The 26015-nt window shown below is 52.2% G+C and overlaps 3 protein-coding genes across 3 annotated transcripts; 2 read left to right on the top strand and 1 right to left on the bottom strand.

Moving 5' to 3' along the window:
* Positions 1 to 65: 65 nt before the first annotated feature.
* Positions 66 to 2400, bottom strand: NDUFB10 (NADH:ubiquinone oxidoreductase subunit B10). The gene is made up of 4 exons (XM_066275283.1): positions 2128 to 2400; positions 800 to 938; positions 493 to 632; positions 66 to 228 (listed from the first exon to the last, which is right to left on the bottom strand). The coding sequence occupies exons 1-4, from the start codon at positions 2273 to 2275 to the stop codon at positions 119 to 121; spliced, it is 537 nt and encodes a 178-aa protein (XP_066131380.1). The 5' UTR covers positions 2276 to 2400; the 3' UTR covers positions 66 to 118.
* Positions 2401 to 7392: 4992 nt separating this feature from the next.
* On the top strand, positions 7393 to 17418 carry RPL3L (ribosomal protein L3 like). Its single transcript, XM_066278327.1, is given in 11 exon segments — positions 7393 to 7442; positions 7444 to 7522; positions 7966 to 8158; positions 10703 to 10871; positions 13091 to 13226; positions 15284 to 15470; positions 15565 to 15725; positions 15927 to 16028; positions 16542 to 16637; positions 16873 to 16992; positions 17277 to 17418. Coding segments are annotated over 11 exon segments (1350 nt in total). The 3' UTR covers positions 17334 to 17418.
* A 368-nt stretch (positions 17419 to 17786) lies between these two features.
* On the top strand, positions 17787 to 22263 carry MSRB1 (methionine sulfoxide reductase B1). The gene is made up of 4 exons (XM_066275284.1): positions 17787 to 17937; positions 19943 to 20091; positions 20435 to 20549; positions 21425 to 22263. Exons 1-4 carry the CDS (start codon positions 17883 to 17885, stop codon positions 21454 to 21456), a joined length of 351 nt encoding a protein of 116 aa, XP_066131381.1. The 5' UTR covers positions 17787 to 17882; the 3' UTR covers positions 21457 to 22263.
* Positions 22264 to 26015: the final 3752 nt, after the last annotated feature.

Here is a 26015-nt window from a genome sequence, read left to right on the forward strand (position 1 = left end):
AATAGGTGGGCACAACAGGGGCTCATCAGTCTGTCAAGGATGAAGGCTGAAAGTGACAAGAGAAACAGGTTTCATTACTCTTTTATTTTAGCAATGGTGGCAGTCATGTGAGAGGGACTCAGGAAGCAGCAGCAGCAGCCTCTTTAGCAGCTTTTCTCTCTGCAAGCATCCTCTGCTTCTGTTTTGCCAGGCACTTTCTGGCAGAATAATGGGCTCCTAAGTCGTGATCTAAGAGAGATGGGGGAAGGGAGTCATGAGCCACGAAAGTAAGCAGCTAAGAAGGCTACTGAGCAGAAAAGCAATCTGAAGAACAGTGATAATTACACTCTGCAAGGCTGACTGAATCAGCCTTTGGGAAATGTCTGTAGAAATCACAGGTACATAGATTTCAGAACCACTGTTCTAGCAACTTCCAGCCCACAGCAGTGGACACTGGAATAGAGGGTTGGGGACTTTGGCTAGCAAGAGGGGTCAGGCTGGGATGAAACTCACAACGGTCCTGGTAGGCCTTGGCCACCTGTGTGAACTGCTCCACCTCCTTGGCACAATTCTGCTGGTAGCTTTCACCTTCCCTCTGCTGACAGGCCTTCAGCCTTTCCTGGATAATGTTGACGATTTCTTGATCAACTTTGCTGAAAAAAAAGGAAGGTCTACAAAGACTGAAAGATGTGGGAACCCTTCTACCCCAAGATCTTGGCTGATCACCATCCTGTGCCCCACCTCCCTCAGGGCATGAGGGCCTAGTATGGGATAGCTGCTGTGCAGGGCTCAGGATTTCCTGGTCAAGGGCAGGACATACTAGTCTCTTCTCCATTGCATTTCTGCTTCAAACATGCATAAGACATCCTTTTCTTTGCACTCCGTAATGTCTGGCACCCGGCGGAACTCCCGGTGGTAGTAGTAATACTTGTTCTTCGCGTGCTGCTGCTCTATGAACTCTGCAAAGAGAAAACTCCAGATTCAAAGTCTCCATTGGTTTGGACAGAACACAGTTTAGATGAGCTCTTAGCTTTATTTCTCATAAGCCATGCCATGGGAGGGGCAGATTTCCCATATGTTCCTAGTTTTTACAAAGGGCATGTACAGACAGTCCTGGGGAGGACTGGGCTACGAATGTCCAGGGTTATGGAGAGGGCAGGTCCTGATTAAGACTAGAATGAGGCACAGAGGGAAGGCAAGATTCAGAATCCAGGGTGTCCCATACCCTGCTATACACTCCACTTGCCGACCAACCCCCATCACAGGGGTCCTACTGTGTAGACCGAGGCTCTGATGGAGCCACCAGCATGGTGTTGTAGCCCCATTTCTGCCACCGCTGACCTTGCCTAAACTCCACTGGGAAAGCAAGTTGGACCCAGTGAAATCTAGACTTGTGAAACACTTTCTAAGAAATTCCAGCAAAAAGGAGTGGGTCCACTGCAGTGCCTTTTCCAGACTGGGAGTCTGGTTCGCTGACTTGACCCTAAGAGTCATGGCAGTATGCCATGCATCCCAAATGTTGGTAAATTAATAAAATTAGTTAAATACATGGATGGATTGCCTGGCACTAGTGACTGAGGGCAGAGGAAGTTCTTGCTGCTGCCCTACGCGGCTGGCTGAACCACAAACGGCAACAAAATGCTGTTGTAAACCTTCCCCCTGGTTCGGACCCATGGTGGGGGAATTGGGACAGCAGCACGTATAGGTTGAGGGGTTAGCCATCACCTGACCACCCCGGTCATTTTTGCAGGCATGCACAGTGAGCGGAGAACCCCTCCATTTCAACACCTGTTTGCTGACGCCTACTGTGTACAACGCAGGATGCAAGGCGTGCAGGGAGCCTGGGGTCTAACTCCCAGTGCACAGATGACTGCGATAGACAAACAACCCCTAATATTTGGGCGAGGTGGGAGACAGGAGTGCGTGGAGAGTCACCCAAGCGGCGGGGCCGGGGAGCACTGAAGGGTCCTGGTACAAGAGGGGAGCGCCCCCCGAAGCAAGGCCTGAGATCAGTGGGGGGGTCCAAGTAGGCGACAAGGCTCGCAAATGTCCAGGTTGCGGCCGGGGATAGTCACGAGGGCGAGGAGCGGGGTGTCCAGGCTGGGTCACGGGAGCCCCGGGGAGCGGCGAGGCCGAGTGAAACCGTACCTCTCACAAGGGTCACAGGTCGGTCCACGAGGAGGTCGAAGGCCTTCGTTAAGTAGGTGATGGGGTTGGGCAGAGAGGTCTGCGGCGAGGGCGCCGGCGTGCGGCGCGGGGGCACGGGGTACACGTCCTTGTCCCAGCTGTCGGGCATGCCGGCGGCTCACGGCGGGATCAAGCTCAGACGCGCTGTCCCTACCTCCGTGTCCACCCCGTGGCCTAGTTCGCCCCCAGCAGAGGACGCCCAAAGGCGGTTGCGGCTGCGTAGGATAGGCGGCGCCCGCAAGGCACCATGGGACTTGTTCTCCCGACACGCCCACGTGTGGGCTGGGACAACGCCTCACAGCCTGGGCGCCCTCTCGTGGTACCGAAGCGTCATTACACATATGGCCTCACCCCCTGGGTCTCAATAGAGCGTCCCTGCTTACATTCTAAAAGGTGAGGTGACCAACTTTTTTACAATGAAAAGGACAAAAATAAATTGAAGAAAACAATATTGTAAATAAAAGAAACATTTTATTCATTGCAACAATAATACACTATAATATGATAAATGCATAATAAAAACATTTGTAGTATTTTATATTGTGATTATGCTTATATGCCTATTAATTTTTAATAATTGTAAGAAAAAAGTACTCATTTAGTAAAACTAAATATCAAACGAAACCACTAATTTGGAGTGATATTTGGGTGTATTTATCATTTTCTAATTTAAAAACGTGTTTTATGCAACTATTTAATCAAAATGCATTATTAATAGATATAATTTGAGGTTAGATTTCCACATTAAAACTCAAATTTCAGGAAAATACTGGTAAATAAAATTATATACATATGTGAAAATTATTAAATAGATAATGAATTAATAAAACATGAATTGTGCTTACCTGTCTATGATTGAATATTCACTGAGAAAGAAATAATCGTGAGTCTACAATGTCATATGTGCCGTGTTGTGTTTCAGTAAGAAGTACACAAAGCCATTTGCGCGCTCGGTATATCGTGCGCTCTTTCAAGTTCTCCTGCGCGGAGTGCATGTGTCTCATAATCGCGTCTCGCCGCACTGTACTGATCCTTGACGAATCGTCATGTCAAATACAAATACGTCACATCACATGCGATGGATCGACTTTGCATCCATCGAATATGGACATTTATAGATTAGTCTTCCAATATCAAAAAGGGAGACATGTAGGAGGACACTTCGAGGAAGGATGGAACTTACAAAAGAAGGACTGTCCTCCCTAAAGGAGGACGATTGGTCACCTTATAAAGGGGACTGACACAGGAACAAGAGAGCTATTAAGTTCTGTGGGAGTTCAGGCCCATGCCAATGCAGCAAGGAACAAGATGAACACAGCTGGCTCTTCTGAAGAACTCAGGATGGTAGAGCAAACACATAACACCACAGACTCAACAAATCAACACCAACTACTCTCCCAGTACACTATCTTGGATTGCCCATTCCCTACAGCCCTCTCTGGGCTCCACTGTGCCTGCCAGTGGGCTTGGGGGGCCTGCCTGGGGCAGAACAAGAGGCAGGGCTTGACCCTTGGAGCCCCCACTAACAAGGAGAGATGACTTCTGTGCTGGGTGCAGGGTGCTCTGGCCTGGTTCTGATGGTCTCTCATCCTGGCCCTGAGTGAGTGCTGTTGTGCCCCTGCGGCACCTTCACTGACCAGGACACTGCTGGCTGACCTCTCTGATCTCCACACCTGGCATTGTTGCAGGAATCAAAGGAGGATAAGACACCCAGACAAGAAGGAAGAAAGGTTTATTAGCCGGTGGAGTAGTATGACCCCAAAAGAGGCAACGAAACACGTGCTCTCCGAAGTTAGATTTCTTACATCTTTTTTTTTTTTTTAATTCATTTTAGAGAGGAGAGAGAAAGGGAGAGGGAGGGGGGAGAGAGAGGAGTAAGAGACAGAGAGAGGCCCTGGCCGGTTGGCTCAGTGGTAGAGCGTCGGCCTGGCATGTGGGGGCCCGGGTTCGATTCCCGGCCAGGGCACATAGGAGAAGCGCCCATTTGCTTCTCCACCCCCTCCCCTCCTTCCTCTCTGTCTCTCTCTTCCCCTCCTGCAGCCAAGGCTCCATTGGAGCAGGGATGGCCCGGGCGCTGGGGATGGCTCCTTGGCCTCTGTCCCAGGCGCTAGACTGGCTCTGGTCGCGGCAGAGCGGCGCCCCGGGGGGGCAGAGCATCGCCCCCTGGTGGGCAGAGCGTCGCCCCTGGTGGGCGTGCCGGGTGGATCCCGGTCGGGCGCATGCGGGAGTCTGTCTGACTGTCTCTCCCCGTTTCCAGCTTCAGAAAAATACAAAAAAAAAAAAAGAAAAAAAAAAAAAAAAAAAAAAAAAGAGAGACAGAGAGAGAAGGTGGGGAAGAGCTGGAAGCATCAACTCCCATATGTGCCTTGACCAGGCAAGCCCAGGGTTTTGAACCAGTGACCTCAGCATTTCCAGGTCGACGCCTTATCCACTGCGCCACCACAGGTCAGGCTAGATTTCTTACATCTTATACACCTTTACAGCTTTAGCTTTCACGTGACAAATGCCTGATTTCTATGACTTCTTTGTTTGCAGGCCTATGTGACTTTCGTGTCTCCAGGAGGGGGGATGGGAGGAGGTAAGAGAGGAGGCTGGAGGGTCTGTCCTTGCCTTATTACTTATTCTTCTCTCTGGAGCTGCAAGTTCATTTTAAGGAACTGTTAACAAGCAAGGTCCATAGCTGTGTTTTATTATTTTTCAAACTTCTGTCTGCCCTTGCTCCGTCATCCTGAACACTGAGGTCACAGGCTGGAACGTAAGACCCCAGACATTGCAGGCCTTCCTCTCCTCTGCACTATTCTGGTTTCTACTCCTTCAGCATGGCCTCTGGACCAGAAACAGAGAGCCATCAACTCTTTGGACACACAGAATCTGGAAACACAGAAATGTCAACTCTTCAAATCCTAAACTCTTAGAAACACATACTGTCAGATGCAAAGCATCCTGACACTAGTCTGCAACATTGGACTGAATGAGAGGACCCCGTGGAGGCAGGCTGAACTGCTGCCATGGCCACGATTCCCTAATAGTGATGAGGTGCTGGCTTTCTGTTGCTGCCTGGGAGCAGAGGGATTTTTTTTTAATTTTTTTTATTCAGTGAGAGGAGAGGAGGCAGAGACAGACTCTCACATGCGCCCGGACCGGGATCCACCTGGCAAGTCCACTACGGGGTGATGCTCTGTCCATCTGGGGTGTTGCTCCCTCAGCAACGGAGCTCTCCTTAGTGACTAAAGCGAAGGCCACAGAGCCATCCTCAGTGACTGGAATTGAACCCAGGACATCCACATGCCGAGCAGATGCTCTACCACTGAGCCAACTGGCTAGGGCCAACAGAGGGGCTTGAAGACCATGTAGCAGACGCAGAAAAAGGCAAGCAAGGAGTGACCCAAGCTCTGTGGCTCAGTGTCCCACCCCCCTGCCCTCAGCCCGAGTGCCTGGAGCCTGTCCCGCCATGGCTGAGTGTCCCGTAGCACTCTAGCACCAGTGCTCTTCCCGCTGCCCTGAGTCTGCAGCGGCCTCTTCTGCACTTCCCTTCCTCAGGCAGCCTCGCTCCCTGGCCCCCTCCTCTGGTGGAAGGGTCACCCCTTCCCAGTGATCTTATTCCCAAGGGGCTCAGCCCGAAGTATTCAAAGTAGTTTTGTAATTTTTTTCTTTTTTTCTTTATTCATTTTTAGAGAGGAGAGAGAGAGGGAGAGAGAGAGAGACAGAGAGAGAGAAGGGGGGAGGAGCTGGAAGCATCAACTCTCATATGTGCCTTGACCAGGCAAGCCCAGGGTTTTGAACCGGCGACCTCAGCATTTCCAGGTCGATGCGTTATCCACTGCGCCACCACAGGTCAGGCAGTTTTGTAATTTAAAAACAAAGAATGGTGGCTCTGGCCTGATACTTTGTTTGGAGCACCATCCCAATGCACAGAGGTCACCAGTTCAATTCCCAGTCAGGGCACATACAGGAACAGATAAATATTTCTGTCTCTTTCTCTCTCTCCCTTCCTCTCTCAAATCAATAAATTTTAAGAACCCCCCAAAATTGTGACATTTTAGTAGCATAGAATCTTAGCACTGAGTAATGCTAAGACCCTCAGAGACATCTTAGGCATATAAAACTCTGGTTCTACAGCTACAGAACTTTATTGTTTTTATAAAGTTAAAAAATGTATGTATTTATTTATTTGTTAAGTGAGAAGCGGGGAGATAGTGAGACAGACTCCTACATACATCCTGACTGGGATCCACCTGGCAACGCAAATCAACTGAGCTATTTTTAGTGCCTGAGGCTGACGCGCTAGGACCAACCGAGCTATCCTCAGTGCCCAGGGTGATAGATGCTTGAACCCATTGACCCACTGGCTGTGGGAGGGGAAGAGGGAGAGAAGGGGAAGCAGTAAGGGGAGAGAAGCAGATCGTTGCTTCTCCTATGTGCCCTGACCAGGAATCAAACCTGGGATGTCTATACTCTCTGCCAATGCTCCATCCACTGAGCCAACTGGTCAGAGCCAAAGTTAAATATTTTTTAAATTTATTGATTGATTTTAAAGAGACAGCAAGGGAGAGAGAGAGAGAAACATTGATTTGTTGTTTCAGTTATGTATGCATTTACTGGTTTGTTCTTGTATGTACCCTGACCTGGGATCGAACCCACAACCTGGGCATATTGGGACAATGCTCTAACCAACTGAGCTACCTGTCCAAAGCAGCTACAGAACTTTATAACCATAAAATCTTTGAGTCAAAAAATTAGAGATTTCAATTTCCCTTTCATTAAAAACTTTAGTTCATAAAAGTATATAAATGTTCTTGGATCACAGTTATTTATAGTTGAGGGATTCTGATATTGAATCAGGGCCCTGGCGATTCTCTGGACGCAGAGTCAACGCTCCCTCTCTCCCCCACCTCAGGCGCCCAGCACTTCTGAAGACGGGACAGGAACCCCCTAGGCTTCAATGCCAGTGAACTGGACTCCAACCCTCCTCTCAGGCAACTGCAGGAGAGAAGCCCCAGCCAGGATTCCTTGCCTCCCACCAGGCCAAGTAGTTCCTGTCGTGAGGGTGGGTCTCACAAGAAAGAAAACAAAGTGGGTGCGACCCACTCCCAGGGCCCTTGGGGAAAGGAGTGCCAGTCCTGTGTCCAAGTGTCCTCACCCCAGGCTGCCCATTTCATGCCCCCTCACCGCCCCACCCCAGGCCAAACCTGCTCCTAGAACCAGAGCCCATGCCTGCCACGGGAGATGGCCAAGCTCCCCTGCCAGGGGCTAAATCTGGGATCTGGCGGCTGTGTGTCCTGGCCCTGCCACTCGACTTCCAGCACCTGGCAGGGAGGCCTCTTTATTTCCTGACCTGCTGGGACCCGCTGCCATGGTCAGTGGGCTGGGGGGCGAGAGCTGGAGCAAGCTGGCCGCCTGGGGAGGGGCAGGTGGGCTGGAGTCTCCCCCAGCAGGGACAGTCCTTGGGCCTGTGAAGGAGTAGGGGATTGGAGGGGACCACAGGGGCCAGAGCTCAGACTGCCAGGCCTAGAACAGACAAGGAGATAGGTGACTAGTAGCAGCTACCTGTCTCCGTAGCCCTGGCCACAATGTAGGCTCACCTCTCCTGGGCCCAGCCAGGCTGGGAGGGCCTGACATTGGCTTCATCGGTAAGACACTGCCCTTGGGCAAGCCCTCCACTGCTTGCCTGCAGACAGGGGCACTGAAAACCACGGAGCCTCAATCCAGGGTCTCTAGCTCTGGGTTGGGCTCTGGGACCACCCAGCCATTTTTACCAGGGTGACTTCAGCTCTAACTTCCATCTTCTCCTGTCCCCAGTCCCACCGGAAGTTCTCTGCCCCTCGGCACGGACATCTGGGCTTCTTGCCCCACAAGAGGAGCCGCCGGCACCGGGGCAAAGTGAAGACATGGCCTCGGGATGACCCCAGCAGGCCTGTGCACCTCACGGCTTTCCTGGGTTACAAGGCCGGCATGACACACACTCTGCGAGAGGTGCACCGGCCGGGCCTCAGTGAGTGGCCACAGAGGGACACACAGGGCGGGGGGGTTTGGACAGAGCACCCCTGACTGTCAGAAGATCTGGAAAAACTTCCAAAGGTTAGGAATCAGAACTGGACTTCAAGAGGGGAAAGAGCCCGGGAAAGGGCGAGGCCCCGCCTGTGAGAAGGGCAGTCAGAAAGATGACCCTCTGCCTACTGGCCACTGGCTGGCCCTTGAGGTAGATCCTTTTTTTTTTATTTCCAGGGACAGAGAGCCAGAGAGATAGGGACAGACAGACAGGAATGGAGAGAGATGAGAAGCATCAATCATCAGTTTTTCCTTGCGACAACTTAATTGTTCATTGATTGCTTTCTCATATGTGCCTTGACCGTGGGCCTTCAGCAGGCCGAGTAACCTCTTGCTTGAGCCAGCGACCTTGGGTCCAAGCTGGTGAGCATTTTTTTTTGTTGTTGTTTAAACCAGATGAGCCCGCACTCAAGCTGGCGACCTCGGGGTCTCGAACCTGGGTCCTCCGCATCCCAGCCCGACGCTCTATCCACTGCGCCACCGCTTGGTCAGGCGAGGTAGTTTCTGTCATTGCCCCCAATTTACAGATGAGGACATGGAGCAGCTATAAAACATGCTGGTGGCCCAGTTAGTAAATGGAGAAGCCAGAAGTCAAAGGCAGGCACCCAGTTATACAGTTATACTTACTGTTTTGAGATTGCTGTTATTCACGTGTGGTTGAAAGAGGCAATACAGAGAGATTCTGTGTACCCCTCACCCGGTTTTCCCCAATGGGAACCTCCTGTGAAGCTATACATCACAACAGGGTGTTTGTTGATCCATGTTTCCCTAGTTGTGTTTGCATGCACGCATGTGTATTTAGTTCTACATGGCTCTGTCATGTGTACGTGTGTGTATCCATTACCTCAGAATATTCCACCCCCACATGGGTCCTCCTGGTACCCTTTTATAGCCACAGTTCCCCCAACCTTTTGACAACCACTCACCTGTTTTTCATTTCTCCTAATATATATATATATATATATATATATTTTTTTTTTTTTTTTTTTTTTTTTTTTTTGCATTTTTCTGAAGCTAGAAACGGGGAGGCAGTCAGACAGACTCCCGCATGCGCCCGACCGGGATCCACCCGGCACGCCCACCAGGGGGCGATGCTCTGCCCATCCAGGGCATCGCTCTGTCCCGACCAGAGCCACTCTAGCGCCTGGGGCAGAGGCCAAGGAGCCATCCTCAGCGCCCGGGCCATCTTTTGCTCCAATGGAGCCTCGGCTGCGGGAGGGGAAGAGAGGGACAGAGAGGAGGGAGAGGGGGAGGGGTGGAGAAGCAGATGGGCTCCTCTCCTGTATGCCCTGGCCGGGAATCGAACCCGGGACTTCCGCACGCCAGGCCGACGCTCTACCACTGAGCCAACTGGCCAGGGCCCCTAATATATTTTTTAAGAAAACATTTCTTGTGCCTGACCTGTGGTGGCACAGTGGATAAAGCGTCGACCTGGAATGCTGAGGTCACTGGTTCAAACCCTGGGATTACCTGGTCAAGGCACATATGGGAGTTGATGCTTCTTGCTCCTCCCCTCCCCTCTCTCTCTATCTCTCTCTCCTCCCTCTCTCCTCTCTAAAATGAATAAATAAAGTCTTAAAAAATTTTTTGGAAAAAAAAAAAAAAAGAGAACATTTCTTTTACTCTGTATCAGCCTCAGTAATAACATCCATAAAATCATGGGTTTTTGACAAATTATAGGTTTTTTCCTAGAACTCATCAACATATATTTATAACTATTTTTAAATTTTTTAATTTATTTTTGAGAGAGAGGAATAGAAAGAGAGAGAGAGAGAGAGAGAGAGCAAGACAGGAATATTCATCTGTTCCTGTATGTGCCCTGACTGGGATTGAACTGACAACCTCTGTGCTCTTGGACGACGCTCTAACCAACTGAGCTGTCCAGGCAGGGCTTAAAATTATTTATTTATTTATTTATTTATTTATTTATTCATTTTAGAGAGGTAGGGAAGAGAGAGAGAGAGAGACAGAGACAAGGCGGGGAGGAACAGGAAGCATCAACTACCCTGTGTGCCTTGACCACGCAAGCTAGGGGTTTCAAACCAGCGACCTCAGCATTCCTGGTCAACGCTTTGTCTACTGTGCCACCACAAGTCAGGCCTCATTTATAACGATTAAAATAATAATAATAATAATAATAATAGAAAAGATCATTTGTGCCCTACTAAAGAAGGCCCAACCTTACCCTTTGGGGGGTTGCTGCCCTGGTTGTTGCTCTCCTGGCCCATCCCGGGATGATCTGGTGGGGAATTTCAGTTTCAGAGTGAGCACAGACCACCCGTGAGGCTGCGCACAGGGCAGAGGAGGGAGAGAAGGGGCAGGCCGAGGCTTGGAGGTTGGTGAGAGCTCTTGTGGGGAGGGCCTCTGTTCCATCAGTCCTGGGCCTGCGTTGCTCCGTCCTCCCTCACGCCGGAGGGGCTACTGTCCCACGTCTACCCGTGGGCCCTGGAGGCTCTCTCTTCCATGCCTGTCTCTGTGTTTCATCCAGAAATTTCCAAGCGGGAGGAGGTGGAAGCTGTGACAATTGTGGAGACGCCTCCTCTGGTGGTGGTGGGTGTGGTGGGCTACGTGGCCACCCCTCGAGGCCTGCGGAGTTTCAAGACGGTTTTTGCAGAGCACCTCAGTGATGAGTGCCGCCGGCGCTTCTACAAGGACTGGTGAGGGCCCTGCAGGCGGACGGTGTGAGGGCGGGACCCCTGGGGGTGGGCGGGCCCTGCCCCTTTAACTCCCCACCTCTGTGCTGGAATAGCGGGTGGGCGGGAGAAGTGTCAACAGTGTGTGGAAGGCAGGAAAGTGTTTGTGTGTGTGCATGTGAGGGTGTGTTTGTGGGTAGGGATGCCTTCAATTCAGTAAAAGTTTAACAGACTGGAGAGGATACTTGGATAGAGGAAAAAGAGGAAGCTGGTATTTTTTTTTGAGAGAGAGAGAGAGAGAGAGAGAGAGCGCGCGAGAGAGATGGGAAACATCAACTCAAGCCTGACCTGCGGTGGCGCAGTGGGTAAGAGCATCGACAAACTCATGGCCTGACCTGTGGAGGCACAGTGAATAGAGAGCATTGACCTGGAATGTTGAGGTCACTGGTTAAGGCACATATGAGAAGTAACTACTACACGAGTTGATCCTTCCCTCTACTCCCTTACCCCCTTTCTCTTTCTTTCCTCTCTAAAATCAATAAATAAAACCATTTTATTTTTGCAAGAAAGGTGGGGCAGGGGGACAGACAGGGACAGATAGAAAGAGAGAGATGAGAAACATCAACTCATAGTTGTGGTACCTTAGTTGTTCATTGATTGCTTTCTCATATGTGCCTGACGGGAGGGGGTGCGCGCGAGTCAGTTGTCCCTTGCTCAAGCCAGTGACTTTGGCCTTCAAGCCAGCAACTGTAGGATTATGTCTATGATCCTACCCTCAAGCCAGCGACCTTCAGGTTTTGAACCTGGCACCTCAGGGTTGTCCCAGGCTGACACTCTATTTCAGGGGTCCCCAAACTACGGCCTGTGGGCTGTATGTGGCCCCCTGAGGCCATTTATCCAGCCCCCACCGCACTTCCGGAAGGGGCACCTCTTTCATTGGTGGTCAGTGAGAGGAGTCCTGGATGGAGGAGTACAGGATGTGGATGCATCCTGTGCTCCTGATGTACTGTATGTGGTGGTGCCGCAAAGCACGGAGTTGCTCATGTACAGTACTACTTCCAGTGATGCGGGATGCACGCGTCACGGCTCCGGAAGCACGTCATATCACTTGTTATGGCTAGCAGCTAGCAGTGACAAATATGGAACCGGACATTGACCATCTCATTTGCCAAAAGCAAGCCCATAGTTCCCATTGAAATACCGGTCAGTTTGTTGATTTAAATTTACTTGTTCTTTATTTTAAATATTGTATTTGTTCCTGTTTTGTTTTTTTACTTTAAAATAAGATATGTGCAGTGTGCATAGGGATTTGTTCATAGTTTTTTTATAGTCCGGCCCTCCAACGGTCTGAGGAACAGTGAACTGGCCCCCTTTGTAAAAAGTTTGGGCACCCCCTGCTCTATTCACTCTGCCACCACTGGTCAGGCTGACAAGCTCTTGTCATCAGAAAGGCATTCTTGGACCTCATATCTTCCCTGGTACAAGTTCTGAAAGAAAAGCCCCCCCCCCCCCCCCCGAACCTCATAGACACACCCCTGCTTATGTAGACAGAGGCACAGCTGGCTGACCTGTTAGAGTCTTTGTCATCTCTCACTTTCAGGCATGCCACAGACACCATCAAATGGGGATGGCAGTGGTCCCTGCATCTTGGGGCTGTGTGAGGATTAGATGAACAAAGTGGGTCAAGGGCTCAGCACAGAGGAAGTGCTTGGCAGATGCCAGCTGGCCTTTTCTCTATTTTTATTGTTATCAACCTGCTCCTCATGCAGGGGTTTTGACCTTTGTGAACCTTGGCTTCTTCATCTGTAGAATGAGGGTAATAGTTAGTGTTCACCACCCGGGGTTCCAGTGAGGGTTAGGAACAATGTGCCGTTCAGTTTTTGCTTCAGAAGTGAGGTCAGCACCGTATCAGTGTGGGCAGGTGGCCACCATGCTCCTTCCCGGAGCTCCTGCACATCTGCCACTCACCCTCAGGCCCCAGGAGGCAGGGAGAATGCCCAGTTTACAGAGGAGGAAGCCGAGGCCCAGAGAGGGAAGGACAGGCTGTGCTTAAAGGTGGTGACTTGAGCCAGCCCCAGGACTCCAAGGAGGGCCTGGCAGTGGCCTCTCCCAGGAAGGAAAGGAGGAAGGAAGGAAGGGGACATTTACTGCTCTAAGACCCATGCTTGGTGGGTGGCAGGTGGGCAGGGGCTCAGGGAACCACCCCAGCGGGCCCTTCTGAGCACCCTCTGTGCATGGCTCAGGCACAAGAGCAAGAAGAAAGCTTTCACCAAGGCCTGTAAGAGGTGGCGTGATGCCGATGGCAAAAAGCAGCTTCAGAAAGACTTTGCCGCTATGAAGAAGTACTGCAAGGTCATTCGGGTCATCGTCCACACCCAGGTCAGCCCCCTAACCCCAGCCCACACCAAATCAGCCAGTTCACCCCCTGGGCTTCCCCTCCCCCACCCCAGCCTTCAGGAGCCGTGACAAATGTCAGCCTAAAAATACCAGGAGTTCTGGGCACAGGACCAAAGGGTTGGCTGCCTGCAGCTGCAGGGATGGGATGCCAGGGGTCAGTGTGCTCTGAGGACCATGGGGCACGGGCCACACCCCTTAGTCTGTCAAGACGCTGAAATGCCCTTAAGGGTTTGGCTCTCCTGCTACATGTCTGGTGTAGAAGGCCAGCTGCCTCCCTGTGGGTTCTGACACAAAGGTGTGCATAAATCACATTTGTACATGGGATCTGGCTTGATGTGGGCTGAAAAGTTACCCTCTGGCTTATTCTAGAACATTCCTTGGGGAAGGCTTTTGTAAGGAAGCCTCAGGGACAGCTCCCCTTCTCCCGCCCATTTACTCTCACACTTGCAGTTCCTGCTTACTTATGTCATTGATTAATGTCCATGTCATTTGAGCTCCATGGGGGCAAGGACCATGGCTACCTGTTCAGTGCTGTGTTCCCGGAACCCACAAAGAGCCTTGTATACAGTAGGTGTTCCATAAGTACTCGTTGTTGAGCACTATGCTGTGACCTAATGGTGTTCCTGCTTCCACCTGTGCTTCACAGAGCAGCAGGTAGAGATGTTGAAAAACATGAATCAGATTGCATCAGACCATGCACTTGCAATAAAACCCGAGTTCTGCCCTGGCTGATTGGCTCAGTGGTAGAGCGTCAGCCTGGCGTGTAGAAGTCCCGGGTTTGATTTCCGGCCAGGGCACACAGGAGAAGCACCCATCTGCTTCTCCACCCCTCCCCCTCTCCTTCCTCTCTATCTCTCTCTTCCCCTCCTGCAGCCAAGGCTCCATTGGAGCAAAGTTGGCCCGGGCACTGAGGATGGCTCCATGGCCTCCACTTCAGGCTCTGGAATGGCTCCAGTTGCAACAGAGCAATGCCCCAGATGGACAGAGCATCGCCCCCTCCCTGGTGGGCATGCTGGGTGTATCCTGGTCAGGTGCATGCAGGAGTCTGTCTCTCTGCCTCTCCGCTTCTCAATTCAGAAAAAGAATAATAATAAAATAAAACCCACACACAAAAAAAACAAAACCCCGAGTTCTTCCCTATAAGACTGCCTGATCAGGGCCCTGCTAACGTCTGACTCCGTTCCGCACTTACTCCTCCTTGTTCCCCATGGTCTGGACACACTGGTCTCCTTTTTGCCCCTCCAACTTCCTAGGATCTTCCCTGTCTCAGGACTATTGCACTTGTGGTTCCCTCTGCTTCAAAAGCTCTCAGATCTTCACCTAGTGGCTCCTTTTTACTGGTGTCACCTCCTTAGAGAGGCCATCCCAGACCATCCTGTGTGTAATTATCAGAAAGTTTACCCCTCTCAGCCCTGGTAGGTTGGCTCAGTGGTAGAGCGTTGGCCTGACCTGTGGATGTCCTGGGTTCAATTCCCAGTCAGGGCACACAGGAGAAGCGACCATCTGCTTTTCCACCCCTCCCCCTTCTCTCTCTCTCTCCCTTCTTGTCCTGCAGCATGGCTTGATTGATTTGAGCACATAAGCCCCGGGTGTTGAGGATGGCTCTGTGGAGCCTCCATTTCAGGTGCTAAAAATTGCTCGGTTGCAAGCATGGCCCCACATGGGCAGAGCATTGGCCCCAGACGGGGGTTGCCAGGTGGATCCTGGTGGGGGCACATGTGGGAGTCTGTCTCTCTATCTGCCCTCCTCTCACTTGGATAAGAAGAAAAAAAGAAAACTAAACCCTCTCCAAGGGTTTACTAGGCATCTGTGCCCCAATTAGGTGGCTCCCTGGGGACCGGGGCTCTGTCTGCTTCATTCTGTGCTGTACCCCAGTGCCTAGCCCAGGACATGGCATATAGCCAGACCAGACACAGGAACCTATGCTGAATGAATGCAGGTATGCATGCAAGCCTGCTAGGGGTACCGGCTGGTCATGCCATGTCTGCAGATGGGGGTTTGACCCTCTGGAAATTGACTGGCCTTTCTGTGTCCTGCAGATGAAGCTGTTGCCCTTCCGGCAGAAGAAGGCCCACATCATGGAAATCCAGCTGAATGGCGGCACAGTGGCTGAGAAGGTGGCGTGGGCCCAGGCCCGGCTGGAGAAGCAGGTACCAGTGCACAGCGTGTTCAGTCAGAGTGAGGTCATTGATGTCATCGCTGTCACCAAGGGCCGGGGCATCAAAGGTAGGGCCAGGCAGAGATTGTAGCTCCTGGAAGGCTGCCTGGAGGTGATGGGGGCCAGACTGGTCTCTCATTTACCAACCCCTTCCACCTGCAGGGGTCACCAGCCGCTGGCACACCAAGAAGCTGCCTCGGAAAACCCACAAGGGGCTTCGAAAGGTGGCCTGCATTGGTGCCTGGCACCCTGCCCGAGTGGGCTGCTCCATTGCCCGGGCTGGGCAGAAGGGCTACCACCATCGCACGGAGCTCAACAAGAAGGTGTGTCCGAAGTTCTGGTGAGGGGCGACGTCATGACCAGACCCTAGTTGGTGGGGTGCATGACCCAGACACTGTCCGGCCCCCAAAGACTCTGAAATTCACCCATCAGTGGCTGGGTCTAAGCCCACAGCTGGTGAGTTTGGACACATTGCAGGCCCAGGGGCCACCTGCTGCCCTCAATGTGCCTTGTTCTCCTGGCAGATCTACCGAATTGGCCGAGGGTTGCACACAGAGGATGGGAAGGTGGTTAGGAATAATGCGTCCACCAGCTACGACATGACTGACAAGTCTATCACGCCGCTGGTGAGAGTGGGCAGCCAATCTGGCTGAGGGGACCTGGTGAGCATGCGTGGGGCGGGTGTGTGGGTGCTGCAATGTCCCAAGAGCTCAGGCGCCATCAAGCAGCTGCCTGGTGGAATGAACCCCTTGCTTCCTGCACTCTTCGAGCCTCCTCTGCAGAAAGCTTACACTCCAGCTGCTGTCACAGGATGCAGAGTGCAGCAGCTCTGCCTGTGGCCTTGGAGGTGGGCTGCCTGGGTTTGAGCCCCAGTTGCAGTTGCAGTTGCAGTATGTGCTGGAGCAGGTAACCACCCCTGAGTCTCAGTTTTCCCCTGTGTAAAATGCAGATGGTTAAACGAGACATTGCAGAAGATTTAGGGTGTGGCTCAGATGCTGCTTTGATCAGTGATAGAGGGTGTCATCCCCTAGTCAGGGGGCCACCACTAGCTTCTTCTGATCACAGCTGAGTATGGGAGTTCTCCCAGGGTTCCCAGCTGCTCCCTAACTCAGTCTGGACCTTGACCCACCTCCCTTCAGGGTGGCTTCCCTCACTATGGGGAAGTCAACAACGACTTCATCATGCTGAAGGGCTGCATCGCGGGAACCAAGAAGCGGGTCATCACACTGAGGAAGGTCAGGGCAGGCAGTGGGTTGGGAGCTGGGGAGCAGGAGCCCTCTGGGCTTTGGGAAGGGTGGGTGGCTGGCCTGCCCTGTCCCTGTCCTCCTGCCTGCTCTGAAGAGGAGTGGGTGTGGGAGGGTGGGGAGACCAAAAAGGGAGCGGTTCTAGCAGGAGATGAGGGTAGACTTGGAGTTACTGGAGGGGTTGGGGACCTCCATCTTGAGGTTCTTCTCTCCCACGCATCCCCAGTCCCTCCTGGTGCACCACAGCCGCCGGGCCTTAGAGAATATTGAACTCAAGTTCATCGACACCACCTCCAAGTTTGGACATGGCCGCTTCCAGACAGCCCAAGAGAAGAGGGTCTTCATGGTGAGCCCCTGCCACTTCTCTGGGGCTCAGACCTCACATTCTACTTGCTCCAGAGTGGGAAAGCTGGAGTAGATTGGGGTGGCGGGATGCCTCCTGCTCTCATCCACAGGAGGGGACTTTTAGGAGTCCAGTTCTGGGCATTGATTCTTGCTGGTAAAGAAATGGAAGAGGGACAATGGTGGGTGTGGGCAGGGCCGGCTCTGGGGAGACTTCCGGCCGGCCAAGGGCAGTATTCTGACCCAGAACCCTGTGACTGACGCTCCTCCTGCCTCCTACCCTCACAGGGTCCCCAGAAGAAGCATCTTGAGAAAGAAAAGCCGGAGATTTCGGGAGACTTGTAGGCGGTTTGGGATGAAAGGAGCCTGAAAGAAGTGCGCGCGACCCTTGCCTGTCCCCCTTATCTAATAAAGGCTGGAGGCAACTCTTCCCGCGGTGTCTGAATTGAGGGCATGGAAAGGCTGGTGAACCGTCTGTGGCAGCGGGCTTAGCGCCAGGGTAGGAAGAGCACACCCGGTGCGGTCGTCACCCCAATCCCAGTGCAGCTCAGCGGCGCCCCCTGGCGCTGGGTCTCGGGGACGCAGCACAGGAGTAGTCTTGAGGAGTAGTCGATGGGCGGGGCCTGCTGGGAAGACGAGAGAAGGCGGGTCCTCGGCAGGGTGCGGGCTCTCACGGAGGAGGAAGCCGGAACTCTCGTCCTCATTGGTACGAGGGAGGGGGCGGGCCCTTTGGAGGCGGGCCCCGCGGGGGGTGTCCCGGCGTCCCTGGACGTGATTGGTCCCCTGGAGGGGGCGGAGCCCCGGGCCCGGGTACTAGGCGCAGGCCGAGAGGTCTTGGGTCGGTGGCCTTAGATCTGTCGAAAGCGAAGATCGTGCAGCGGTCCGGTCGGCGCCATGTCATTCTGCAGCTTCTTCGGGGGCGAGGTTTTCCAGGACCATTTTGATCCCGGTACAACCTGTAACCTCCTGGGAGAGCAGCGGGGCAGGGGAGCGCACTAGAGGGAGCGTCGCTGCCCTGGTGTGATAATGGAGCCCTGGAGTCCCGGGAATGGGAGGCACAAGTTTGACCGCGCGGGAGGAGCGCATATGGATAAAGGGGATCATCGAGGAGGGAGGAGTCTGAGGGGCTCGGAGAGTACGGGTGCTTGAAGGGAAGAAGACTTTAGAGAGAGGGGTTCAGTGTCCTCGAGGAGGAAAGCCTTGGAGTGTGAGAGTGGCCGTTCCCGAGGAAAATCGGTGGGGTCAGGGTACAGAGGGGCAGTAGAGAACCTAGATCAGGCTGTGCGCTTCAGAGGGGCGCAGTGGAAGAAGGTCTTGTCCAGGGGCAGCTCCTGTGACAGAGCTGCCCTTTCTCGCGGCTGTACCTTCTCTCTGATGTTAACCCTGCCTTTTCCCTTCCTTGGTTCCTAGTACCCGCAGGGTAAGCCGGCAAGCACGGAACGTCTTGTTCCGATCCGAATGTACTGGCCTCGGTGGCTCCCCAACCTACACAGGGCCCTGGGATTGGGTAGGCCACCAATGGCCAGTGTAGTGAAGTTTGACTTGGACAGGGTGGGAGGAGTGGGGTTGAGTGCGGTTTGTGGCGTGGCCAGCCCTCAGCCCTGGTCCCCAGCTTTGAGAAGCCCTGGTAAATACCCTTTTGGGCTGTGCTGCCTGGAAATGGACTAATTTGGTAAAAACATGCCACAACCAAGACTAGGGCAGTGACTTACTTGGGGTGGGATCTGTTGAATATCAGCCCTCTAGCTAGGCTCTGACACTGAGCATCTATGGATATCCGCTGTGACATGGACCCTCTGGGCAAAGCTTCCCTTGAGACCTGCTGGCTTTGGGAGCCTCAGGCTACTCTGCCAAACCGGTAACTCTGCTCCTGCAGCAGCTCCTGGTTCCACTTTGCTTCCTCCTTCAGTTGCTGGTAAAGGCTCAGTAGGACTCCAAGGGAGGTTGTCCCCAGGCCAGGCAGTGGGTAAGAGGTACTTGCTTCTTGTCTGTAAGTCAGTTTCATTCCCCCCCACCCCACCCCCAATCTTTACAGGACAAACTAAATAAAGCCTGTTCTTCTTGGCCCTCTGTCTTCTTGTGGGCTGTTTGACCTGGAGGCCTTTTCTCTGGGACCATTCTCTTTGGGCAGGGAGAGCAGGCCAGTGGCTGGGAGTCAGTCTAGCTTCCTGGCCTGGGGACAGCCTCCTTGGAGTCTGGGAACTACTGAGCTTTTACCAGCAACTGAAGGAGGAAGCAAAGAGGAACCAGGAGCTGCTGCAGGAGCAGAGTTACCTGCTTGGCAGGGCAGCCTGAGGCTCCCAAAGCCAGAGGGTCTCAAGGGAAGCTTTGCCTAGAAGGGTCCATGTCACAGCTGATATCCATAGATGCTCAGTGTCAGAGCATAGCCCTCTAGAGAGCTGATACCCAACAGATTCCTGCCAGTTTGCTGCGCAGCAGGACAGCCACTCGGGAAGAAAGGTGGGGCTAGGTGGTGGTGCTGGCCTTGTCACAGTCCCCGCTATGTGGGGCCTATGAAGGGTAGGAGTGCTGATTAAGACTCAAGGAGGTTCCATGGTGGAATGGTTAGCTCTCTGGATTCTGAATCCTCATCAGGCTCCCCGGGTTCCTTTCTGGTTGCACGCCCTCTAGCTGAGTGGTTTGTATCACTGAACTTCAGCTTCCTCATTTGTACAATGGAAAGGTCTGCATCACAGGGCTGTTGAGAAGAGTCAATGAGACAAGTGTGAAAAGTGACTCTCCTGGTGGCTGGCACATGCTAAGAACCACTAAATATGAGCTCAGTGGTGTGTCTCCCCCATATAGCCAGTACCCGGGTGGGGGTGTGGGGAAGGTGTGCAACCCACTCTGTGAGTGGAGAGAGTGCTGTTTTCTACTGGGTTTGAGAAGTTGGGAACTCACCCTAAAAAGGCTGAAGGCAATGTCTCTGCTTCTGCCTCCGCTTCTACCTCCAGGTGTCTACGTGTGCGCCAAGTGTGGTTACGAGCTCTTTTCCAGCCGCTCGAAGTATGCACACTCTTCCCCATGGCCAGCCTTCACCGAGACCATCCATGCTGACAGTGTGACCAAATGTCCAGAACACAATCGGCCTGAAGCCTTAAAGGTGGGTGGTAGTAGCAGCAGGTGAGAAGGGGGTATTGACCACTCCTTCCTTCCTTTTGCTCCTCCTGCAGCTCTAAGGACTTAGAGTCTATCTATCCCAGGCCTCCGGCCTCAGCCAGTGAGGCTGCCACTCCAAACCACTGGGAGAGCTTGGGGTCCTGGTGGGAAGAGGGAAATGGGATGACTTTTCTGCGCAGGCTCTGGGACGGAGGTCAGCCTCTCCTGCCGGCATTTATCCTGGGAAACGGGCATGGGAAAGACATTGTCTGCTGGTGGCAGGAGGGGCCATTGCTGTGGCTGTTGTATGGTCGGAAGCTCACATGACTGTTTTGTGTTCTTCCCAGGTCTCCTGTGGCAAGTGTGGCAATGGCTTGGGCCATGAGTTCCTGAACGATGGCCCCAAACGGGGGCAGTCACGCTTCTGAATTTTTAGCAGCTCACTGAAGTTTATCCCTAAAGGTAAGCTTGCCCTTAGGTGGCTGGGCACAGGCTTGTCATATATTTTAGAGGCCCTGGGCAAGGGGCATTTGTTCTCATCCACTTATAGTGACAAAACATGGGGGCACCAAAACATGCTGCACAGGATTGCCCAGGGTCACCCTAAAAGACAGCTGCAGGACAGGGATGGGGGAGCAGATGTCCCGCCTCTTGTGCCTGATTGATCACATGTGTCCCCAAAAGGGGCACGTGAGGGAAGATGTGGCAGAGGCTCTTACCCCCTCACAAGTGGGAAGCGGGCTGGCTGGAGGCTGAGGGCCAGGGTGTGTACCTGGAACTGGCCTGTAGTGATAGGTCAAATATGCATTCCTTTTGGTATTATTCTTATTACTGATAGTTTGTTGTGGGGAGTTGTATTTTCTTTTCCTGCATTTTATTTGAGAACAGCCTCCTCTCTGAACTTTGCTCTCCTGTTCATACAAGCACTCACAAATCACCACACGTCTTTTTGCACGCCCAACCACCCTTGGGACTCTGCCCAAAGCTTTATAGCTCAAATGCCAGTACCTCACTTGCCCCCTGCCAGACGATGGCCAGTTCCTAGTCTGTTTCATCCTCTGTAAAATGGTGCTGCTGACAGCACCTGCTAGCTGCCGTCACTGGGGGCTAAGCTGGGGTGTCGGTAGTGGCTGGTGCATGGTGAGGTACGATGATGCTTCTGTCCTTTTGTAGTCACTCATTCTCTGTCTATGCAAGAAGAAGAGGCTCTGGCTTGTGATGAGGCACAGACTCCCCTGGCTTGCAGGCTGCTGTGGAGGGGGTTAGCGCAGGGGCAGGTGTCTGAAACATGATTGAGCAAGAATTGGTTTTTCTCTGCCCCCCTTCCTTTCTTTCAGGCAAAGAAACTTCTGCCTCCCAGGGGAACTAGGTGGGCAGTCCTCAGCCATCCCATACTCCGGCCACCCTAACTTGGAACTGGAACCCCAGACAGGGAAGGAAAGCAGCTGAAACATCGGGAAGGTTCCCACGGCCTTGGCTCTGCCCTGGTTTGCCACCTGTGGCCCATATCCCGCGGCCAGGAGTGTTCTGGAGGCCCCGGCGGTCAGCTCATGTTGGCCTCAGGGAGGTGGGCTGTGGGCCCGGCTCATCTGTGAATGACGGTATACCCCACCTTTACTTGTCCTGGCCCACTGCTCCCTTCCTGTCTGTTTGGACTCACCCTTGTGGGGCCCAACTCTGAGACGACTCTGGCCTCGTCAAGCTTGTACCCATCTCCCTCCAGCTGTGTTAGGAGACCAGAATACAAATGGAGGCAGTCTCTGCGGCTGCTCCAGCCTCAGTCACTGCATGATTCACTCTGGTTAAACCCTTCCAGGCAACCAGAGTGTTGATGATTTGTGACCTGTGGCAGGAGTGGACCGAGGGGACAGACCTTTGGTCTCTCAGTTATGAGAAGAGAAACCCTGAACCCCGTTTCACAATCTCTGTGGCCGCTGCTTGCCTCACTCGGGCTTAGGAAAGCACGTATTGTGACATTACCTTGACTGCACAAGGTTGGGGGCCTTGGAGCTCACAGCCTGCAGTCCATACCTACCCAGGGCATAGCGCCCATGCTTTACTGCACATGCGCTGAAGCTCTTGCCATCTGGGAGGGTGGGTGATACTGAAGCCCTCCTTCCCGTCTTGAATCCTCTCTGGAGTAATCTAGAAGAGATGAATAAACAAATGAAACCCAGGTCTGCTCTGTTGATTGTCAACATCAGAGATGCCAGGATACCAAGGTCAGGATTTTCCCAGTTGTTTCATTTGTTCCACAAATATTTATTGGACATCTGCTTTATGCAGGTTCCAGCCTCAGTGCTGTGATGCTGCATGTGCAAGACAGACGGGGCACTAAGGTCCTACAGCACGGTTGAGGAGACGGTAAATTCATGTCAGGTGATGAGAAGGGCTGTGGGCCACTGCAGCAGAGCAATGCTAGGGTGTGTGGAGGGGGTGGGGAGGGGGCTGGTGCTCTGCTTCCAGGGGGTCAGGGAGGAGGATACTGAGGAGAGGTCATCTCAGCTCAGCGTTGACAGGTGAGAAGCAAGGAGAGAACTGCCCAGGCAGAGGCACAGCATGTGCAAAGACGCTGAGATGGCAGCAAACTCGAATGCCCCAGGCCCTGTGCGGGGAGCTGTAAAATGTGACCTATGAGGAGGTATGCTATGCTCCATAAGCACTACATGATTTTTGCCATATATATATATATATATATATATATACACATATATACACACACACACACACACATTATTGATTGATTGATTTTTAGGGAGAGAGAGAAAGAGAAATACCAATTTGTTCTATTTGGTTGTGCATTCATTGGTCGCTTCTTGTATGTGCCCTGACTGGGGATCAAACCCGTAACCTTGGCATTTCAGGACAACACTGAACTACTGTCCAGGGATGCAATTTATATTGACAGAAATCTGGGGAACATAAATATTAAGGGGTGTGATAATGGTGATAAGAATATAAAATTGGGCCTGACCAGGCGGTGATGCAGTGGATAGAGCATCGGACTGGGATGCGGAGGACCCAGGTTCGAGACCCCGAGGTCGCCAGCTTGAGCATAGGCTCATCTGGTTTGAGCAAAAGCTCACCAGCTTGGACCCAAGGTCGCTGGCTCGAGCAAGGGATCACTCAGTCTGCTGAAGGCCCACGGTAAAGGCACATATGATAAAGCAATCAATGAACAACTAAGGTATTGCAACACGCAACAAAAAACTAATGATTGATACTTCTCATCCATTCCTGTTTGTCTGTCCCTGTCTATCCCTTTCTCTGTCTCTGAAAAAAAAAATGTATATTGCATCAAGTTGAATTTTGTGTGTGTGTGTGACACACACAGAGAGAGGGACAGATAGACCAGAAGGGAGAGAGATGAGAAGCATCAATTCTTCGTTATGGCACTTCAATTTCTCTGACTGCTTTCTCATATGTGTCTTGACCAGGGGGCTACAGCAGACCGAGTGACTCCTTGCTCAAGCCAGCGACCTTGGGCTCAAGCTAGTGAGCCTTGCGCAAACCAGATGAGCTCACGCTCAAGCTGGCGACCTCGGAGTTTCGAACCTGGGTCTTTCATGTCCCATTTCAACACTCCACCTACTGTGCCATCACCTGGTCAAGCAGGTTGAATTTATTGATGGGGCTTACCAAGTAGAGATTCTGGATTTTTACTTTCTATTTTATTTTATTGATTTTTTTTTTTTCCATTTTTTCTGAAGCTGGAAACAGGGAGAGACAGTCAGACAGACTCCCGCATGCGCCCGACCGGGATCCACCCGGCACGCCCACCATGGGGCGATGCTCTGCCCATCCTGGGCGTCGCCATGTCGCGACCAGAGCCACTCCAGCGCCTGAGGCAGAGGCCACAGAGCCATCCTCAGCGCCCGGGCCATCTTTGCTCCAATGGAGCCTTGGCTGCGGGAGGGGAAGAGAGAGACAGAGAGGAAAGCGCGGCGGAGGGGTGGAGAAGCAAATGGGCGCTTCTCCTGTGTGCCCTGGCCGGGAATCGAACCCGGGTCCTCCGCACGCTAGGCCGACGCTCTACCGCTGAGCCAACTGGCCAGGGCCTATTTTATTGATTTTTGAGAGAGAGAGAAAGAAGAAGGGAGAGGTGAGCACTTCACTTTATTATTATTTTTTAAAACTTATTTTTTAAGACTTTATTCATTTTAGAGATGGGGGGAAGGAGCAGGAAGCATCAACTCCCATATGTGCCTTGACCAGGCAAGCCCAGGGTTTCAAACTGGCAACCTCAGCGTTCCAGGTCAACACTTTATTCACTGCGTCACCTCAGGTCAGGCCTGTTTATTTTATCGACTTGAAAGCAGAGGAGAGAGACAGGAACATCCATCTGTTCCTGTATGTGCCCTGATCGGGACTGAACTGGCAACCTCTGGGCTTCAGGAAGATGCTCTAACCAAATGAGCTATCTAGCCAGCTTGCTTCACTTTAGTTGTGCATTGGCAGCTTCTTGTATGTGCTGGCGACCTTGGGGACTTTATGGTTTCGAACCGGGGACCTCAGCATCCCAGGTCAACACTCTATCCCTTGCACTACCACCGGTCAGGCTATTTTTATTTTTTGAGATTCTGGATTTAATGTTGAGGTTAGAAAGGATTCTAACAGTTTGTTCGGTTGGCTGAAACATGGACCAAAAAGTGACCCACACTAAATGGAGTTGAAATACCAGACCTGCCTTAGTGCACTCTAGAGAAAATGATCCAAAGGCTTAGGGAGATTGGATGTTACAGTGTATTTGTCATTTAAGACCCTCCTGGGAGTGTCTGGGAGACTACTGTTCACCGCATTGTGAGGGGAGTCCCAGCATCCAGGAAGAGCTCTGTGGTCACTGTTCTGTGTGGGTCAGAACTTATGTGAGAACTGCTGCCGTGGAATTGGGAAACCTAAATGCAGTGGGGGTCATTGGGTCCTGAGATGTCCTGGTCCAAGTGGAGGCATTTAATGGCCAAGGTCAAGGTCGGTGTGGTTATCCTAATAGCAGAGTCAAAGCAGCAATCAAAAGAGTCTGACTCTTACTGACCTGTGGCATTGGCTAGTTGATCATGATGTTCCTAGAAGTTAAATAGATGGGAAACTTGCTGAATTCTTTAAAAAAAGAATTTATTGATTTTTACGGGGATTGGGGTAGGGAGTGAGGTTTATCAACTCATAGTTGCTTCACTCTAGCTGTTCATTGCTTGCTTGTATGTGCCTTGACTGGCAAGCCCAGGGTTTTGAAATGGCGATCTTAGTGTTCAAGGTCGACACTCTATCTACTGCACCACCATAGACTAGGCATTAGCTGACTGAATTCTTTCTTTTAATTTTTCATATTCTTTAAGTGAGAGGAAGGGACATAGAGAGATACTCCTGCATGTGCCCTGACTGGATTCACCTGGCAACCCCCGTCTGGGGCTAATGCTAGAATCAATTGAGCTATCCTCAGTTCCTGGGGCCGATGCTCAAACCAATCAAGCCACTGGCTGCAAGAGGGGAAGAGAGAGAAGGGGAGAAGGACGGGAAGGGAAGCAGATGGTCGCTTCTCATGTGTGCCTTGACTGGGGATTGAACCTGGAACATCCACACGCCAAGCTGACACTTGATCCACCGAGCCAGCTGGCCAGGGCCCTGAATTCTTATTTGAGCTGTATAAGCAGAAAAGTTTTAGGTCAAGTGCACAAAAGTCTAACTTGAGTTGTAAAAACGAAGTCATGACGCTTCAATCACTTCCCAGACTTCAGCCAGTATACAGACCCAGAACTCCTTGAATGAAGAGGAACCCTTAAGGAAGACCCCTGGTATGCTGCCAAAATATATCTTAATCTTTCTTCCAGCCTTTCCTAAAGGGGCCTTTTACCAGAGTGCCTGTGTAGAGAAAAGGAAATAACCTATCACTTTTGGGACTTCTGGCCACTGGCTCTAAACTGATACCATCCA

The sequence above is a fragment of the Saccopteryx bilineata genome, chromosome 4 (assembly GCF_036850765.1).
Source record: "Saccopteryx bilineata isolate mSacBil1 chromosome 4, mSacBil1_pri_phased_curated, whole genome shotgun sequence".
NCBI classification, from domain to species: Eukaryota; Metazoa; Chordata; class Mammalia; order Chiroptera; family Emballonuridae; genus Saccopteryx; species Saccopteryx bilineata.

What these genes read in the sequence shown, in the direction of transcription:
- NDUFB10 (XM_066275283.1), bottom strand. Translation starts at nt 2,275, where the DNA reads ATGCCCGACAGCTGGGACAAGGACGTGTACCCCGTGCCCCCGCGCCGC. An exon ending in ACCTGTGACCCTTGTGAGAG is followed by an intron (nt 939 to 2,127) that starts GTACGGTTTCAC and finishes TTCTCTTTGCAG; the next exon opens with AGTTCATAGAGCAGCAGCAC. An exon ending in CAAGGCCTACCAGGACCGTT is followed by an intron (nt 229 to 492) that starts GTGAGTTTCATC and finishes CATCTCTCTTAG; the next exon opens with ATCACGACTTAGGAGCCCAT.